At 41.8% G+C, this 18,156-nt stretch overlaps 3 protein-coding genes across 5 annotated transcripts; all 3 read left to right on the forward strand.

Moving 5' to 3' along the window:
- The first annotated feature begins 113 nt into the window (after positions 1–113).
- Positions 114–7,215, forward strand: LOC136435488 (solute carrier family 25 member 3-like). Of its 2 annotated transcripts, none has more exons than XM_066429043.1 (7): positions 114–416; positions 1,356–1,477; positions 1,736–1,915; positions 2,537–2,718; positions 3,140–3,312; positions 3,679–3,789; positions 6,999–7,215. In XM_066429043.1, exons 1-7 carry the CDS (start codon positions 275–277, stop codon positions 7,166–7,168), a joined length of 1,080 nt encoding a protein of 359 aa, XP_066285140.1. In that variant the 5' UTR covers positions 114–274; the 3' UTR covers positions 7,169–7,215. The 2 variants fall into 2 exon arrangements, with proteins under 2 accessions (XP_066285140.1, XP_066285141.1); XM_066429044.1 differs by lacking the exon at positions 6,999–7,215 and adding an exon at positions 5,423–6,245 and having other exon boundaries at positions 115–416.
- A 2,311-nt stretch (positions 7,216–9,526) lies between these two features.
- LOC136435489 (dnaJ homolog subfamily C member 21-like) lies at positions 9,527–11,612 on the forward strand. The gene has a single exon (XM_066429045.1). It carries the CDS (start codon positions 9,802–9,804, stop codon positions 11,443–11,445), a length of 1,644 nt encoding a protein of 547 aa, XP_066285142.1. The 5' UTR covers positions 9,527–9,801; the 3' UTR covers positions 11,446–11,612.
- Positions 11,613–12,789: 1,177 nt separating this feature from the next.
- Positions 12,790–17,961, forward strand: LOC136435490 (peroxisome assembly protein 26-like). 2 transcript variants are annotated; one of them, XM_066429047.1, is made up of 7 exons: positions 12,790–12,953; positions 13,488–13,625; positions 14,421–14,685; positions 15,147–15,186; positions 15,427–15,570; positions 16,138–16,176; positions 17,007–17,961. In XM_066429047.1, the coding sequence occupies exons 1-6, from the start codon at positions 12,850–12,852 to the stop codon at positions 16,158–16,160; spliced, it is 714 nt and encodes a 237-aa protein (XP_066285144.1). In that variant the 5' UTR covers positions 12,790–12,849; the 3' UTR covers positions 16,161–16,176; positions 17,007–17,961. The 2 variants fall into 2 exon arrangements, with proteins under 2 accessions (XP_066285144.1, XP_066285143.1); XM_066429046.1 differs by lacking the exon at positions 16,138–16,176 and having other exon boundaries at positions 12,791–12,953.
- The last annotated feature ends 195 nt before the right edge of the window (positions 17,962–18,156 follow it).

Raw genomic sequence — 18,156 nt, forward strand, 5'->3', positions numbered from 1 at the left:
AACTTCAAAGACGAAAAACATTTGTACCCATATCAACTGTGGATACATCCAATCGAAGTCAGGCATATCATTCTATTTAAACTGACCAATCAGAGGTCGTACCGGCTGTGACGTTTAATTCCTTCTTCCTGTTCACACCGGGTCGGACGCCATATTGTATGTCGTAACCTTGCGGTGAAGGTTGAACTTTTCTGCTCGTTACGCCGATTCCTAAGGAATCTCGAAGACTCCTTTTCCGTCAGTAGCTGCCTAAAGTATTCCCGCAGAGATCAAGATGTTTTCCTCGTTCCGAGAGTTGGCGAAATGCAACCCTTTCTTCAGCCCGTTCCAGGCTCAGTGTGAGGGGAGGGCACCGGCGAAAGATGGCGCCCTGGTTCCAACAAGAAATCTAGGCGCTGCTGCCGCCTCGGACGAAGGTCAGTTGTTCATCAACTGATATCCATACTGTTTCTACATTTTTTTTCGAACATGTATATATTCTGCGCGAAATAAAGCTTTCACAATCAATCCACGGCGATTAAACAAGCAAAAATTATGTCAGTTCTTTTGGGGCATGTAGCCGCCATTACTTGCTGTGGGTCACACGTGGAAATTTTTGAGTTGGAAACGCGTCCGCCCACTTGCAATTTATAACCAGGACTTCTCCCAATATTAATAACTGGGACAATATGCATCTGTTGCCTTTCAAGTCGTTTGACATTGGTGAAAGGGTACCGGGTTCCATGCCTGGGTCACCTTTTAGCGTGCTTGACTTTGGAGGGTGACCGCCCAGTGCAACATGACCTGTCTATGGCAAAAGTCCAACAATTCAGGTCAACCCACGTGCTTTTGACCGTAAAACTTATTGCAAAGGTCACCACACTACTATGTGCAGAGAGTGCTGTAGGTATCTCAAGCCATTTTGTAATTATGTTTCTTAAAATAGTTTTTGTGTATTAAAGATGAGGATTCCCCTGTAAGGTGTCGTCCATGACGTCAAAGACCCACTAGAAGAAGAGACCTGTCTGATCAGTAAATGAGCATAATTTGAATAAATCCCAAATTATTTTTTTCCAGACCTTAAGTTGAAGAAGTAGCCCTTTAGTTTTTTGGGGAGGGACCTAATTTTTTGTGGCATTTAAATTTGTGTGGTTTTTATAATTTTCGCGGTAGGCAGAAAATGGCGTGTTCGCGGTATTGTTCGCGTTTGAAACAATAGTGCTACAATTGCGGTGGTTTTAAGTTCGCGTTGAAAGTTCATCGCGAAAACCGTGGACTTAAAACCACCGCGAACATTTGTGCATTTACAGTATCATACTTCTACAAATGTTACAAAATGAGATAAAGACATTTCTTTCTTTCTCTCTGTTATTTAGGAGATAGCTGTGAGTTTGGGAGTGCCAAGTACTATGCTCTGTGTGGTTTTGGAGGCATCTTGAGCTGTGGTCTCACACATACTGCCATCGTGCCCCTGGATCTGGTGAAATGCCGCATTCAGGTCAGAACAAGTCTGCAATACTGTAGCGTACAGAAATTCGCCAACTTCCCTTGCAATATGAAATATTACATTGTGTAAGCAACTTTGTTTTCCTACAAGGTGAAAACTTGAAATAGTGAAATTCTGTTCGCAGCCTTTTAGTTCTTGTGATTTCAAAGTGACATATAAGTTACATATAACTATAAGACTATAACAAGTCTAACTCTCTTATTCAGATTTATTAATGATTTGCTAACCCTGTTAAATACACCTCTGCAGGTGGACCCAGGAAAATACAAGAACCTCATCCACGGCCTGCGACTGACGTTTACGGAGGAGGGTGGTCGTGCCCTGGCCAAGGGCTGGGCCCCCACCTTCATCGGCTACTCTCTGCAGGGTCTGGGCAAGTTCGGATTCTATGAAGTCTTCAAAGTCTTCTATGGTGGACTTCTGGGAGAGGTAAGATTTCCAGTCATGTTCAGGCTATTTAAGCCTATTAGCTAGCAGGGCGTCAGGGTGTCTTTTGGATGCCCTACACTAAGAAAACAAGGAAATTGGACGCCCTTCTTTTGCAGAGGACACCCTGTATCCCTGGTAATTTACATACACATGCGCATTGGGCCACACACCGTTGTGAAATCACTACAGCTTGTCTCACCACTCCAGCTAGTCCACTTGTAGTGGTGTGTATTCAACAACCATTCTCCCATATGCCGGGTGCTAAACAGGGGAAGCAGTTTGCATTGTAAAGTCTTTGTTATGACGAGGATGGAAACCGCTATCTTTCAAATGCAAGGCAAACACTACACCCGTTAGGCCATTGCACCGGTTTATGGGATACTGTAAATGCAGAAATATCTGCGGTAGTTTCATGTTTGCGGTTTTCGTGGTGACTGTTTCACCGCGAACATAAAACCACCACAAATATTTTTGTCCAATACTGTAGCAGTATTTGACTATAGCGCTGCCTCAAACTTAAATCCACCTCCATTTTCGCCTTGGCGAGAAATAAAAACCATGCGAACTTAAATGCATTTACAGTAACAGCACAGACATTTAAGTTATTTTCTGTGTCCCCAGGAATATTGCTACACGTACCGGACCTCCCTGTACCTGGCTGCCAGTGCCAGTGCAGAGTTCTTTGCTGACATCTTGCTGGCGCCATGGGAGGCCACCAAGGTGCGTATCCAGACCATGCCCGGGTTTGCCAACACCCTGAGAGAAGGCTTGCCCAAGATCTACAACGCAGAAGGAATCAACGGGTAAGTGCCGTACCCCTGTCAAAATTTCATGCTGTATTTGTCTTAGAATCCATCCTGATATTCTAACAGAACATACTGCTTCTGAATAAACAGAACACACTGCTTCTGAATACATTAAGAGAACTCTTGCACCAGGACCCGTCCCTCCGTCCCAGGACGGAAATTTGCTTGTTGGGACGGGAAAAAATTTGACCCTGTCCGTCCCCAAAATGGGAACTTCGTGACATAAAATTGATGAAAATGCATTTTTGTAGGTTTAGATTTAACAACAAAAATTAAAACATTGGAACAATGACTGGGACGGAAAAAAATGTACAGCCTGAGACAGCCCTGCCAGGAACTTGTAATTTGTATACCACAGTTAACTAGATACCACTTCATTTACGATGCTGAAACATCCCTCTTGCCCCCCTCCCCCTAGGTTGTACAAGGGCCTGCCCCCACTGTGGATGAGGCAGATCCCCTACACCATGATGAAGTTTGCCTGTTTCGAGAGGACGGTGGAGGCCCTGTACAAGCATGTGGTGCCCAAGCCCAGGGCTGACTGTAACAAGGCAGAGCAGTTGGTTGTCACCTTCGTTGCTGGTTACATCGGTAAGGCTTTGCCATATGAAACTTTTTGTACTGTCTAGCACTGCTTAATGACTTTTATTTGAGAGTGAGATTTATGCTATAATGTATGTAATAGATGGATCCCATAGCCCAGCCCACCTCTGTCAAATGCAAAGTTAAAACATAGAAATGCAAATTTTTGACAGACATTTAGTGACTCTCTCATTGGTCAAAATTCTAATTTGCCATTCTCTCATTGGTTGAACTGCTAATTGTGATGGACAGTCAAGATCGGTCTATTAGAGCAGGTGCTTCAAACCTGAATATCCCATGCAGATTAAGCTTACATCCACGTATAGATTGTTCTACCGTGGGATGTTTGTGACCTTTGTACTCTTGTATTTCCAGCCGGTGTGTTCTGCGCCATCGTGTCCCATCCTGCCGACAGCGTGGTGTCCAAGCTGAACAACGACAAGGGCAGCACGGCCATGCAGGCTGCCAAGGATCTAGGCATGAAGGGTAAGTCATTTTACCTTAGCCTATACAAAAGTTCTCTCCAGCAAGTCCAAGAAGTGTGGAAATACTGTAAAAATTATGTGACTTTAGCGGTGGTTTTATTTCGCAGTAGGAAGGATGTTTTCATTGTGTTTTAAATTCGCAATTGAAACTATTCTGTAGTTTGGTAGTCACACTTTGGCAATGCATATACGTGATGTCGTTAAATTGTGGTGGAGAGGTCACCGCAAAGAACGCAAAGATAAAACCACTGCAAAAGTTTCAAGATTTACAGTAAATATAGTTATTGTAATCATTAACCCTAATTGATCCTTTTCATAACTATAGCTTTCACATCCTTGCATCTATTTTCTCACCATTTTACTTTTGCATTTTAACTTGTGAATGACTCTTTCGTGGCTCTTTCTTTCATTGAACATTGCTTTCTTTTTATTACCACTTTTTTCTTTGAATATTCTATTTTGACTTTCTCTTCTCTTTCACTGAACACTGTTAACTATGTTATCTCACCATTTTGCATCTGCATTTTATGAGTGACTCTTTCATTTCTCTTTCTTGCACATTGCTTGATGTTCATGACCACTTTCTTCTTTGAGTCTTCTAATGTCTATTTTGACTTTATCTCTCTCTTATTCAGCACTGTTAACATCACATTCTCATTTCATCTCATGATCAGTACCTTTTATATGGTGTCATCCACCTTGTAATTTATTATCACCCTTATCCATCAATTACTTAAACTGCACTTACATCACTTCACATTAAACTATTAATTTCTTTGAATAAGATATCAATCTTGGAAAGCCTTAAGGGTTATTCTGTGAGGGTTATGAAAAAACAAGAGTTATTTCAAGTTGATTGATTTTGCTGATTCAAAACCTGTTAAGACTAGAGTACCGTTGCGTTAGCAGCTAAGTTTTTAATACACATAAGGCTATAGAGGAGCTCTTTGAGCAGATTGGAACAGTGCAGATTGAAAAGCAGCAAGAAGTTTTTTTTTGTTTGAGTCATGTCAGGTGAGGAGAGTGTGCTTCATGTTCAGTCATGTCTGGCCTTGCTCATGTCCTGTGTACTCGTTTGGCATGGTATTATTGTAAATATTCCTAAAAATAGTCCTTTATGAAAGAATCTAATAAGGACTGCTTTGAAATGCAAGTACAGCAGCTGGAAATGTAGTTAGCAGTTGGTCAATGTAGCAACTGTTAGTGCCTTTGTGGTCAATCTTTGCTTTTAGCTTCTATACTTTGATGATACATGTACAACTGCATGCTTATTTATGATACAATGACCATTATATCAATGGCTGTCCATTGGCTCTGCTAAGTTGTTCTATTGATCAATTTAGCCAGCAGACTTACACATTGTCTGCATTTAATGGATGTCAACATGGATGATTTTTTAAATGTCAAAGTTAGAGCTTGTAGGTCACTTTTCTTACAATCCTTAGACAATCTGTTAAAAGAATGTATGAAACCAAAGTACGACATTTTCAACAGCACTGACAGTATGTACATATTTGCGCTAAGTATACAGCCTTCTGTTATTATTGAACATTACATTTTGGTTTCATACAATCTTTGATGCAACATTGCTCTGAGAGTTTTCTTTCTAACACTCCATCCTTTGTTTTGGCTAGGGTTGTGGAGAGGCCTGGGCGCCCGTATCATCATGATCGGTACGCTGACAGCTCTGCAGTGGTTCATCTACGACAGTGTCAAGGTCATCTTCCGCCTGCCCCGCCCGCCGCCCCCCGAGATGCCCGAGAGCCTGAGGCTGAAGCTGGAGGCCGCCGGCAAGCTGTAGAGTACCAAACGCGGACCCGGTGTGGACTGTGAACGGGCTTCTTCTTGTCCATTCTTTGTCTTTAAGCATATTTCAACCTGTTGATGCTGTCTCATGCTGTGATTTTTAGGCTTGCAAGAAATGGTCAAGAAGAACTCTTGTTTACAGGGAGAGGAAAAAACTGACAGGTGTGAGCAAGTCTAAAGGGAAAACAAATCTCATTTTTACCACTGGGATACCAACTTTGAAATCCTTTTTTGCAAGTATGCTGGATCAGGATTTAATTAGACTCCACATCACATTAAAGAACCTAGGAAAAAGTTGCCTGCGGCAAGTCACATTCATGTTATGACAGCTGATCTAAAGATAGCCATACCAAGTTTTAAACATCTTTCTTCCAATCCTGCTGTCTTGTTTAGAGTGAACTCCATGTACATTATGACCTTATTCAAGTCATCAATTAGACTGTCATTTTCATTCAGGGGCATTTTAGCATCAACATTAAATTTGATCAAAGTTGTAACTATAAATAAAGTCATTTTTATTGAGAGAGATGTAAAGATGGCGATATCCCCTGCCCCCTTACCAGTATTTATGAAATACGACTATGTAGGAAGGCTGCTCTAAAACATGTTTGTTTTGATGATGTGACAATAAAGAGATTGGACAAGTGTGTAGATGATGGCATGCTTTATTTGTCTTTAGTTTTGCAATGGTGCATAAAGTAGTTTGAACACACAGTGTACTCTTTCAGAAGAGATATTTCTGGCAGCTGCTGATTTGCAAAATGGTAAGCTGTTATGTTAGAGGTGATGGAACGACCGCCGCCATCGTTGGAGTACTTGTAATAGGTAGGCTACTCTGGTTAGCCTCCCGCGTAGGCCCGGGTGGCTGGCGGTTTCTATGGCTGATTTGCGCTGTATGTTTCCTGATTGCTTTATTTTTTGAGGCCAAATTTAGTTGGTTAGCCAACCTGGTATGTGCTGCACAGACAACCTGGAGCAACAAGCAATTAGAAAACCAAAAAAAGTTTTTTGAAGGAGGCTAGCTCTAGTGCCATTTCTGGTCAGCTTCCGCATGGAACACAAAATACATCTTGGAGAGCAAGAACAAATGCACACACATTGTTTCCTACATTCCATCAGAATCCCAAACACACCACAGTCTATATGGTAATGTTGCATATGTTTATGCAAATATTGAGCAATAGTAGCTTTTGATCTCTTCACAGCAACAGTGGACTCCTTACAGTGCAAGTGCATTATGAAGATTGGGGATCCGGCTCGGGCAAATTGTCCCATTCACAGCACGAGAAAGGCTGCAGTGAAGCTCAACCCAAATATATCTTCCATTTCAGCCTAACCCTTTTTTGCCACCAGCATTGATTTTATTGACGTTTTGTTCATTGCGATGACATTGCGTGTACGCAGGCTTGTGGCGAGGCCTGGGCGTGCGTATCCTCATGATCGGTACCCTGACGGCGCTCCAGTGGTTCATCTACGACCTGGTTAAAGTGCAGTTCCGTCTGCCACGCCCACCGCCGCCGGAGATGCCCGAGAGTCTCAGGTTGAAGCTGGAAGCTGCTGGCAAGCTAGAGTAGTGCATCAGACTTACAGTGCACATGTCAATGTCAATGCCGAGGGGATGGAGTAAGGGGGGAGTTGAGGATGAAGTACAAAATGTAGTCCTTCCACTTTTATTTCATTTGAGGGTTTTATGTTCTGCTTAGAGATGTAGTATATAAGGTAGTTTTGTGCTACGATTTGATTTTAAGAATTTGCCTCTGAAATGGCATGGATACGGCACCAGAAGGTAGTGCTACTGGCCTGACTTGGTAAAAGTATCTGAAATAATTTGAAAGGATGATATAGACCCCGTTCACACTCATTTTTTTCAATCGCGATTGAAGTATAATCGCGATTGTTCAATCCGATCGCGATTGAACGCAAAGAAACTTTTGCGTTCACACTGCTTTTCGCCAAGTGGATTAAAGTACGCCGTGATCCGATCACGATTGAAGCACGATTGAAGCATGCTATCGGCGATCATCTGGTAAATGTTGTTGTTGTTGTCCTTGTTTTGTGTCTATTTTTCCGCTAGACATTGTCAATTGGTGCGGTAAATGTCCCTCTTTCGGTGACATTTCCCCAGTTTGGCCTGCACCTCCTCTCTCCCCCAGATTGCAATGAGGACCCTGGTCTCCTCATCGCGCCACCTGCCACCAGCTGAAGTTGCTGACGGAGTTTTATTCTTCTTCTTGGGCATTGTTGACGATGAAAAGTTGTTGTTGTTGTAAGAGAGCGATCTGACGTGCGGCTTGGGTTTGTTTTCCCGCGCGATGCGAACTATGACCCCACGTACCCGCATGTATGACCTCCCACCCCCGGAACCAGCCGAAATCTCCGCCGATCGCGAAGGAATGAATCGTAGTTGTGTTCACACTCAAAATTTGATAGGATTGGATTGGATCCGATCACGATTAATCCAATCAAACTACCTCCGGAGGTAGTTTCAATCCAATCGCGATTGGATCGTTTTGGATCGTTCCAATCGCGATTGAGAGCGTTCACACTGAAAAAATCAATCGCGATCGGATCGATTCAATCGCGATTATACTTCAATCGCGATTGAAAAAAATGAGTGTGAACGGGGTCATACTAGTAACTGTTGAAAGCAACCACATTTACTACTGATGTAATGATTGTGCACTACCGGTATTCTGAATTCCACATGATCTTAATAATCATAAGCTAACAATGTATGCTACAGCAAGCATATAAAATTAAAGATGGGAACTTTCTTTAGTTGTGTAATGAAAAGTGAATTAGAATGAAGTGGTTATTGTATTGTACATAGTGTGTATGTTGGCATATATAGAGCAGAAATAGAGCCTAGATATAGAGGGAAGTGGGTATACTGGACTGATCATGTAGTAGTAACTACTGTTGACTGCCTACTACAGGCAGAAATAAATCATACTGATCCTGTTTATTGCCTCTTGGTCATCATTTCGTTTTCATTTGTACAACTCAGGTTAAATACATCATAAGTTAGATCAAAAGTGGGTATTTGCCCTGGTGTGTGTATTGAGAACCAGAAATATGACCTCTTTGAAACTCAGATTCAAATCGCTTTCTAAGTTGCCGGCAGAACAACCTCGCCAGTGAATTTTGGGAAGGTGTCAGCTTTTGAAAGATGTTTTCAGATTGACAATTGTGGCAGTTTGGAAATGGTACACGCTGACCGCCATGAAACCTTTCAAAAAAAGTTTCTACTACATTTCTCATGGCAGTTGGCTTGAATCATTTTTTCCAATGTGCCAAAATTGTTTTGACAGATTTAATCGTTAAGGAAAACTAGGAGGCGATTTGTCGGGTCATGGCCATGGCCGATTCGAATCTGAGTTTCAAAGAGGTCGATCAGTTGGGTGAATTGGGGAGTTGGGACAGTTACAGTAACATTACAGCTTAGGAAGAGGAATACATAGGATGCCTCTTCAGTACCATGGCTAGTGCATTATCTATGGCACATTCTCTTCCAATATCTCCTCTCTGTGGCATTGTTAAAGGGTTACAAATTCTAAGCCTTTGTTACAGGCGTCTAAAGCATCTAAATTGCACGAATTTCCTGAACATGAACTTACAATAGACATAAAATTTATTACAGCTATTCTGGATTATGTCGCTAGGAGGCGTTAGTTTATCAATCACCTCTGACCTGGAAGCATTGCTAGCTAATAATGTAACCTCGTCAAGTTTCTCACGTTTTTGTGCCTGATTTCCCGGCTGTTCAATCCTCCCAGTGACCATACGACCCGTCAAGGATGAGATACACATCACAGTGAGTTAAGGTATGGTTTTTGGGTCTCTTCTGAGGTGAAATTTAGTCCCAAGTACGTTTCTTTTTGGCAAGGACGTTTGTGCACTTCCGGAAACTTCTGTGCAGCAGGGCGCATGCCCCGTTACTTCCTGTGAGAGACACCGGTATTGGGGGGGGCATCTGGCAGTTCAAGTTGGAACGTTTCAGCAAAGTCTTACGTCTCAAGATGCTTTCAAGAGTCTTAGACATTCCAATCTGACACGCTTATCATTTGTGAACGCCAGTCGACTGAAAAGACAACACGAAACATCACAGGTGACCTACGTTTTAATACGTATTGCAGTGAAACTCCCACATGTTGCGCAAGAATTACATTTTTTTCTGACGATCAACTGAAGAAGGAACAGTTCCACGATGCCCAGGTGTCACTACGAAGTTCTCGGCGTCCAAAGAAACGCCACAGACGACGATCTAAAAAAGTCCTATAGAAAACTTGCCCTCCGATGGCACCCAGACAAGAACCCGGACAATGTAGAGGGGGCTACAGAGACTTTTCGTGAGATCCAGCAGGCGTATGATGTCCTGAGCGATCCTCAAGAGAGAGCCTGGTATGACAAACACAGAGAGGCTATCCTTAGAGGAGGGTTGGGGGAAGATTACAAAGATGACAGCGAGGACTTGATGAGGTACTTCAGCAGTGCTGCGTTCTCTGGTTATGGTGATGACCACAAGGGTTTCTATGCAGTGTACGGAGATGTCTTCAAGAAGATCGCTGAAGAAGACGCTCGTTTTGTGGAGCCGGATGGAGACGAAGAAAAGGCGCTAGAATTCGGAGTGTCAGACTCTGTGTTTGAGGAGTCCGTAAGGCCCTTCTATGCCTTTTGGCAGAGCTACTGCACTAAGAAGTCGTTTGTGTGGTTGGAAAAGTATGACACGAGGGAGGCGCCAAACCGAAGGGTGGCTCGGCTCATGGAGAAGGAGAACAAGAAATTCCGAGACAAGGGGAAGAAGGAGTACAACGAGACAGTCCGCCAGCTGGTAGCGTTTGTCAAGAAGAGAGATAAGAGGGTCCAGGCGCATAAAAAAAGGGTGGAGGAGAAGTTAGCGGAGCAGGCCAGGCTGGCTGCAGAGAGGCAGGAACGTCTGAAAAGAGAGCAAGCCAAGGAGGTGGAGGGGTATAAAGAACAGGAGTGGATGTGTGCGTCGGGTCTACAGGACGAGCTAGCTGACCTGGAGGCTCGTGTGGCACAGGAGTTCGGAGACAGCGACCAGAGCTGGGAGGAGGAAGATGAGGAGGATGGGGAGGGAGAAGAGGAGGAGGAGGAAGAAGAAGAAGAGGAGATTTATGATGATCTATACTGTGTGGCTTGTAACAAGACCTTTAAGACAGACAAAGCATTAGCCAATCACGAACAGTCCAAGAAGCACAAGGAGAAAGTCGCCATACTGAAGCAACAGATGGAAGAGGAGGAGGTAACCATGGCAACAGAGGAGGCAGATGCATCTACAGAGACTCCTGATGTTGACGTCAAAGCAGAATCAGAAGAAGAGCAGCCAGTATATGAAGAGAACATCCCGAAATCCAAACTCTCGAAAAAGCAGAAGAAAAGGAGACGGCAGCAACAGAGAGAAAACCTGACGTTTGAAGAAGACCCACTTGACCAATTGGAGGCTGACCTAGAAAATGTACACGTTGCCTCAGACAACTTCAAGGATAGTGAAGAGAACGTACCTGATGACGAGACTGTTGTACCAGAAGATTCACAGGCAAAAGACAACAGCCAAAAACCAAAGAAACTGACAGGAAAGAAAGCCAAGGAGGCCAGGAAAGCTGCTAAAGAAGCGAAAGGAACGCCACAAAGAGACTTTACTCCCGTACCCCAACCTGCAACTGTGTGTAATGTGTGCATGCATGAGTTCGCCACCCGTAACAAACTGTTTGATCATATCAAGTCCACGGGACATGCATTACACCTCACCTCTCAGCAGCAGCCCAGGGGGGATGGGGGTGGGGAGCAGGGGGGGAAGAAGGGGAAAAGGAAAGGAAAGAGGCAGTAGCGAGTGCTGCTAGTCTAGTGCGAGGGTTGTAAAATAATTTTACAAGATTCTATTATGGAGGAAACAATTTCAATGTTGTGTTGTGGAAGTAACTGATATTTCTTGATTTCTGCCTACATCACAGCATGCAATGGAATGCATCATTAGTGACACAACATACTCTGTAAAAATGTAAAAAAGTTTTGGATGTATACATGAAGGAACCTGATCTGTAGAGTTGTGTTGTAATTTTGCTCTTTAATGTTTGAACCCTTTACGGCTTTAGCAGTGAAGTTTAAGTAGAAAGTAAATATTCATGTTGTTACGCTATATCTGTAAGATCAGTTAACTGCTGAAAGAAAGATTGAATGAATTTTGAAAGCAATTAAACTGTTCGCTATGAACGGGTTGTCTGAACTCTTTTTATGTTGGTGATCTCTGTAAGTGGCCTTGTGTTTCCATGTGCCTCCTAGTATAACAGCAGTTGTAGAGTTCTTGGCCATGCCAGCATGTTAAAGACTATCTTAGATTATAGGGTTCCAAATATCTACCATTATTCCCTAAGGCCATGTTCATTTGATTATATGGATGACATCCTCTGAGAACCCCAAAACTGATGCGAGCATGCAAATAAAAAAAGTTTGACAAAAAAAAAAGTTGCCTTGATTATGAAATCTACATGTATGTGGTCAGGAAGGTTGAACAAATGACTTAAAATACCGAGTATGATATTGTGAATAATAGATTCTTCATTTTCACTTTCTTCACATCTTCTTTGACTTTGAAATAATTTTGGCGTTCTATGACAGTAGTATCGTTTGCAATGTTTTTACTAATTCACGGCATATGTCTGATCATTTTGCAGCTGCTTTGTGCGATTTACAGTATAGTTGGAAACTTTTTTTATCTTGGGAAACGGACGAAAATTGATGCTCGTGCGGATGTCATCCATGTAATCAAATCAATATGGCCTAACCTGCACTTGCCCACAATAGAACCAGCCTGCAACATAAGCCTGGGTGAAGTATGATCAACACTGGCTCAAAAATGCCCTTCATTTCAATGTCATCTGTTCGTTAGTTTGATACAGCAGAATCAGCAGATTAACAAGAGGAGAAAGATCTTGCACCTCGGTGAAATATTCTTTTTAATAGAGTTTTTATATCTTGCTTAGTTGTAGCTCATCAACTATGCAAATAAGGTGTTGATTAACAGTACATGTGTCCACTCTACGTGACTAGTGTATAAAAATATGTAACTGCGAAGACACAGACCAAAATCTATACCTCCCCATGAATTTGTAGCTTCTTCCATTGACCCTATGACCTGAAATGTCTGTCATGCCATATCTTGGCAGTGTTGCCACTATACTTTTTTTCACATAGAAAACCATCTGAATGGTACCATGTCATGTGACCCTGCAAGATGGGAACGCTGAAAGCTGCAAATGACTTACTCATTTTGAGACGGTTTGAAGAAGCCTTGGATCTCTGCAAGAATGAACTGAAGGAACTTCAAGATGACAAAAGGTACAAGCATCAATTTAGAACCTTGATTGATAAATTACATGAGCTGTAATAGCCATAAACCTTTTTTTGTCTTTCAAACTAAATCAATGTTGAGGTTACTGAGCCATTACAATATCTTTCTTCTACGAAGTTCTAGTTATCAAGGTTGAAATTTATCTATAACCTGGTATGTCACTACTTTCATACATGATTGAAGAATGTGTCATAATTGACACAATATTACATGTAGGCATCCTATAGCCCTGCCCACTTCTACCAAAAGGTAGAAATGCAAAATGAAAAATAAATTTGAAGGACATGGGGCAACTCTATCATTGGTCAAACCACTAATTCCCACGCTGTCATTGGTCGAACTGCTGATTATGATGGACAGTCAGGATCGGTCTATTGATGCTGACATGAAAGACAGAAAAAGTGTATAGTTGTACTAACAATGCTTGATACTCATCTTTCTGGTTCCACGTATATTTCACATGGCATGGTTTTGCTAAATATGAAATTTTATGAATATCTGGCTTTATTCTTTATTTCCAGAAATAACAAGTTGGCAGAGTCTCTGTCAGTTGTAGCAGTTCAGGCTTTCGCAGAGCTGAATCGCTGGCAGGAGGTCCTGCCTTTTGTACAGGACGTGTTCGGCGTGGACAAGATTTCTCCACAAGTGCTGCAGCTATGGTTAGTCAGGATCAACAGTTGGAGTTTTCTTTCTCCAGTAGTCTGCAGAACGCTTGTTCTCATTCAAATGTACACATTTTGTAACTTCCATTACCGTTTGAAGTAAGACGTTTCTGATATGCCACATATAAGGTGCCAAACTGTCGTTTTTATGACGACTTAAAACTTTTCTGGCTTGTAAAAACGACAGTTTGGCACCTTGTATGTGGCATATCCTAATGTCAGAAACGTCTTACTTCAGACGGTAACGGAAGTTACAAAATGTGTACATATAAATGAGAACGAGCGAGAACTGAGCAGGAAAAGACTGGAACATGGCCATAGAGTGGCATAGATAAACAACATTTTAACTATATTTATGGGTGGTATATTCACTCAGGAAATATTATGAAAAGCTATAGGAGTCACACGGTCACTGGGGGGCCTGCAAGGGGGGTACCGTCAGAGTGCAACACTAAATTCAAAAGGCAGCGGTATGTAATACGTCAAATTTGGCAGGCTGTCTTATGTTTTTGCTAGGCTTTGCACTTAATTCAGGCACCAACAATGGTACAAAAATGTATATGAATGAATGCATTGGTTACGCTCTACTTTGAAGTTGAGCTGAGTTGCTAGGAATAAGCTTGAATGAAAACAGCTGATTACACTCTATGTAAAAGAGCATACAGGCCATGCTTATGACTGTTGAATCTGTGTGCTTGCTCCCCTTCTCTCATTTCACCATAAGATATGTTAGATGCAATACTTTTTAGGCATGCCCATGTATTTTCATAAAAGACTTGTTGTTTCCACTAGCATTGCCCTTCATGCCAAGATGCAAGACTTCGCCCCCATCACCATGGTGATGGAGGCGTGGCTGGCTGCCCCCGGCAACCAGGAGACAGAGGGCCTGACCACAGTGGCTGAGACTTTCATCCTATTGGTGCTGCTACCACACAGGAAGTTTGATGACATCAGGGCCCTCGTGGAAGGTCATCCAACCATCATGGAGGACAGGAGACAAACCTTTCTCCGATTGGTCGAGGCTGAGGATAGGTCTCTGGTGGAGAAAGAAGGCCAGGTGTGTTGCCAGTTCCCCAACATTTAAGCTCCTGTCACACATAGCCGACTACTGCTATGTAGGCCTCCGAACCTTCTCCAGACCATGGTTGGGAGATATTTGTGAGCAAGGTCATCTGTGGTTGGGAGTTGGTTAGTGACCTTGTCTACTAGTTTTTAAGATGAATTATGACAAATCAAACTTGAGAAAATCGCATTAATCTTCTTAGATGCAATCAGAGGAGTGAACTGGAGCTAGAATAGGACTTGATATTCCAGGCTGCTCCCAACCCAGTGCTGACCTTGGTTGAGGTTCTGTGGTCGAGGGCAAAGTAATAGGAAGGTCTTGAATGTGTGATGACAGGGACTTTAAGGAACAAGAAATCTGTTGGCACTGTTGCATGTAGATGTTTTGAGATCTGTTTGATAGTTAACTATAATTGTATCAGGGTATTTTTTCAGAATTGCTCTATTCTCTTCCAGACCAGTAGTCAAGGTGCAGCCTCTGCAAACACGGAACAAGGTGAGATAAACTTAAGTTATGTTCACTGCACATGTCATGATTAAGGTCTGCCTTCCGGGGGAAGATTATAAGATTACATGTTTAAAGTTAGACAGGCTTCCACCCAACTGTAGGAAAGAAGTTAAAAATCAATTTTATAAGATGAAATTTTGGTGTTTTTCTAAAGTAGGCAAAACTCAATGCATGTGCTTATGTCATCCTTATAGTTTACCTGTTGTGGCCTGTTTTAAAATTCCCCAGGTGCCAACTATGGTGCGATGGTAGCCATGATGTCATGGATCAAGTCCAACATGATACAGACAAGTCCGTCCAGACCTGTGACCATAGCAGTACTTCTGGGAGTGATTGGGGTTGTCTTAGCTCTCACACTCAAGAAAAGGAAAGGTAAACTATGTACATCAAACTATGTAGACAGACATATTCATGCAACTCTTTTCTTCAAGTACAGGACAGGAGATATGGTATTGTGTGAACCAAGTAAGCATCTTGAATGTAACATTACACTGTACATGTGTGTGTACTCATTTGCATTAAGACAATATCAATAGACCTTTAGATCATCCAACCTTTGCATCATTAATGCATGGGTTATTACACACTCCAAAGTTACCTTTGCTTGATAGTGATCTAAGTTTCCTTTACTACAATGCAGCTGTGTCACATAACGTTGTAATGTTACATTCAGTTTGGGGATCATTTTTCTGTCATTTTGAAAAGGCATGGTGGTTGAATGTGCAAAAGTGCACGGCTGTATTTTTGCCTTTAAATTTCAGCATTGAAATTTCTGACTCCAGTAAAATGTGTGGTAGTGGCAGTCAATATGAACGATGAAGAAACAGAATTATGATGTCTTGCTACTTGGAGCACCAACAATGAAAAACACATTCCAGTTTATAATCATGTTTGCATCAATATCTGCTGGTTTCTTCTTTTTTACCTCTATTTTCTCAGCTTTTCTTCAATTCCTTTGGTGATCAGTAAACCAGTTCAGTAAGTCACTATATGTGTTTTTCTCTTCTGAAATGTCTGTTTGATCTTCATACTTCCTTCTTGTTTGGCATTTTGTGGCAAATATATGAACTCCTTTAATTTGCGTATCACCAAATGTTCAAATGTCTTTCTTTCTGTCTTTGTCCTGTATGCAAAAATGATCAGTCTTGTGTGTTTGTAGACAGTGCTCAGTTCTTCAGTTTGTAAACTTGTGGCAGGAAGTCACCTGTTAAGAAATTCCCAAAACAATGTCGCGATCAAAATGAGTTTGTTACCGAACCAAACTGAAACCGTATTGTTGATTTTGATTGTTAACCTCGCCACTTAAAAGTTGAGTCCTGCCTTCTTCGAAGCTACTTTCAAACTCTGCAAACCTTGATTTTATCTATGCCGCTCTTATCACTAGCCTGAATTCAATCAAGCCTCCTGTGACCGCTCGCCGCCCTGTAACCGCCTCCCAACCCTCGGGAACCAACAACTCCTCGGGTGGACGGAGCAGTACCAAATCCACATAGTTACCCAGATCTCGGGATCTATCTATTACCTGGCTTCAGTCTTTTTTTTGTTTTCTTGGTTCTGTGACATCTTATGACAAAAATACAGTAAGCCGACATCATACAAGCAGAGAGGAAAACTTGAATAGACTGTATTTACCCTGTTATGTTTTTTCCAGTTGTGTACTTTTATTCTAACCGAGAACCAACAGATTAAATTACTGCTGCCTTACATGGTCTTTTCTGATGGACCTGTACTTCAAGTGTCTTGAATGATGTAAAGAAGTGTTTGTACGAGTGATTTTTGTTAACATCTGTGGTTTTTTCCCCCATCAGTGGTCTCAGGCAGCAGACAAGACATGCTGACTACCCTGGGTGGAAAACTGGCCTGGCTGTGGCAGCAACTCTTTGCACCATATCACATGACAAATAGCTAGTGAAGGCACATGTACATGTGTGTCTCACTGTACATCAGAACCATCTAAATGTGTCTCACTGTACATCAGAACCATCTAAATGTGTCTCACTTACATCAGAACCATCTAAATGTGTCTCACTGTACATCATAACCATCTAAATGTGTCTCATTGTACATCAGAACCATCCAAAATGTGTCTCACTGTACATCAGAACCATCTTAGAATGTGTCTCAATGTACATCAGAACGATCTAAATATGTGTCTCTGTATATCAGAACCATCTAAATGTGTCTCACTGTACATCAGAACCATCTACATGTACATGTGTGGTTCAAAAGATTACAGCCTACAAGGTAGCAATGTATGCACCTCAGATAATGCATTGTTGTAAATCTTGAAACTTTCACGATGGCTTTATGTTCATGGTAACCTACCCAAAAATATGAGTTTTCAATAGCTATATCAATTTCACTGTGGAAACGTCCTTTTCCTTCCTCCTGCGAAATAGAACCACCACGAAAGTAAATGAATTTACAATATGTCACTTTGTTGCCATCTTTCGACTGCTAGCTTTTCCAGTGAGGCAGACTACTTTTGTCTTTACGTTGATGAAGGTTAAGACATTCAGGTAATAAGATACGCCACTGAAAGTTGCTTGAGTAACTGCATACTTTTTTGTTCATTTCCTTGATCCATTTTGTAAGAAAAGATATTAAATTTCTATTCTAAAGTTCTATTTCTTGTCAAGTTTTATCACTCAGTGGTGACTTTCTTTGATTATTGAGTTGCAATTATGAAGTTGCACAAATTTGTTATCAACGGTTCAGCACTGTTGGGTCGTAATCTGAGTCCATTAAAATTTGTAATCAGTATTTCATTGACATGGTGTTTCCTTTAATGGGTTTGTTTTTAGGTCAACTTTTTTATAACAAATATTCTTCCTAATCCATCTCCAACATTAGTTCAATTTTATAAAATATCTGTTGTTTTCCCTCAAGATTTTTGCCTCCCACTCATCCATATCAGACCTTAGACCATTCCAGTCTCAAATCATTTATCTCCAAGCA

Source organism: Branchiostoma lanceolatum, chromosome 5 (assembly GCF_035083965.1).
Source record: "Branchiostoma lanceolatum isolate klBraLanc5 chromosome 5, klBraLanc5.hap2, whole genome shotgun sequence".
Taxonomy (NCBI): domain Eukaryota; kingdom Metazoa; phylum Chordata; class Leptocardii; order Amphioxiformes; family Branchiostomatidae; genus Branchiostoma; species Branchiostoma lanceolatum.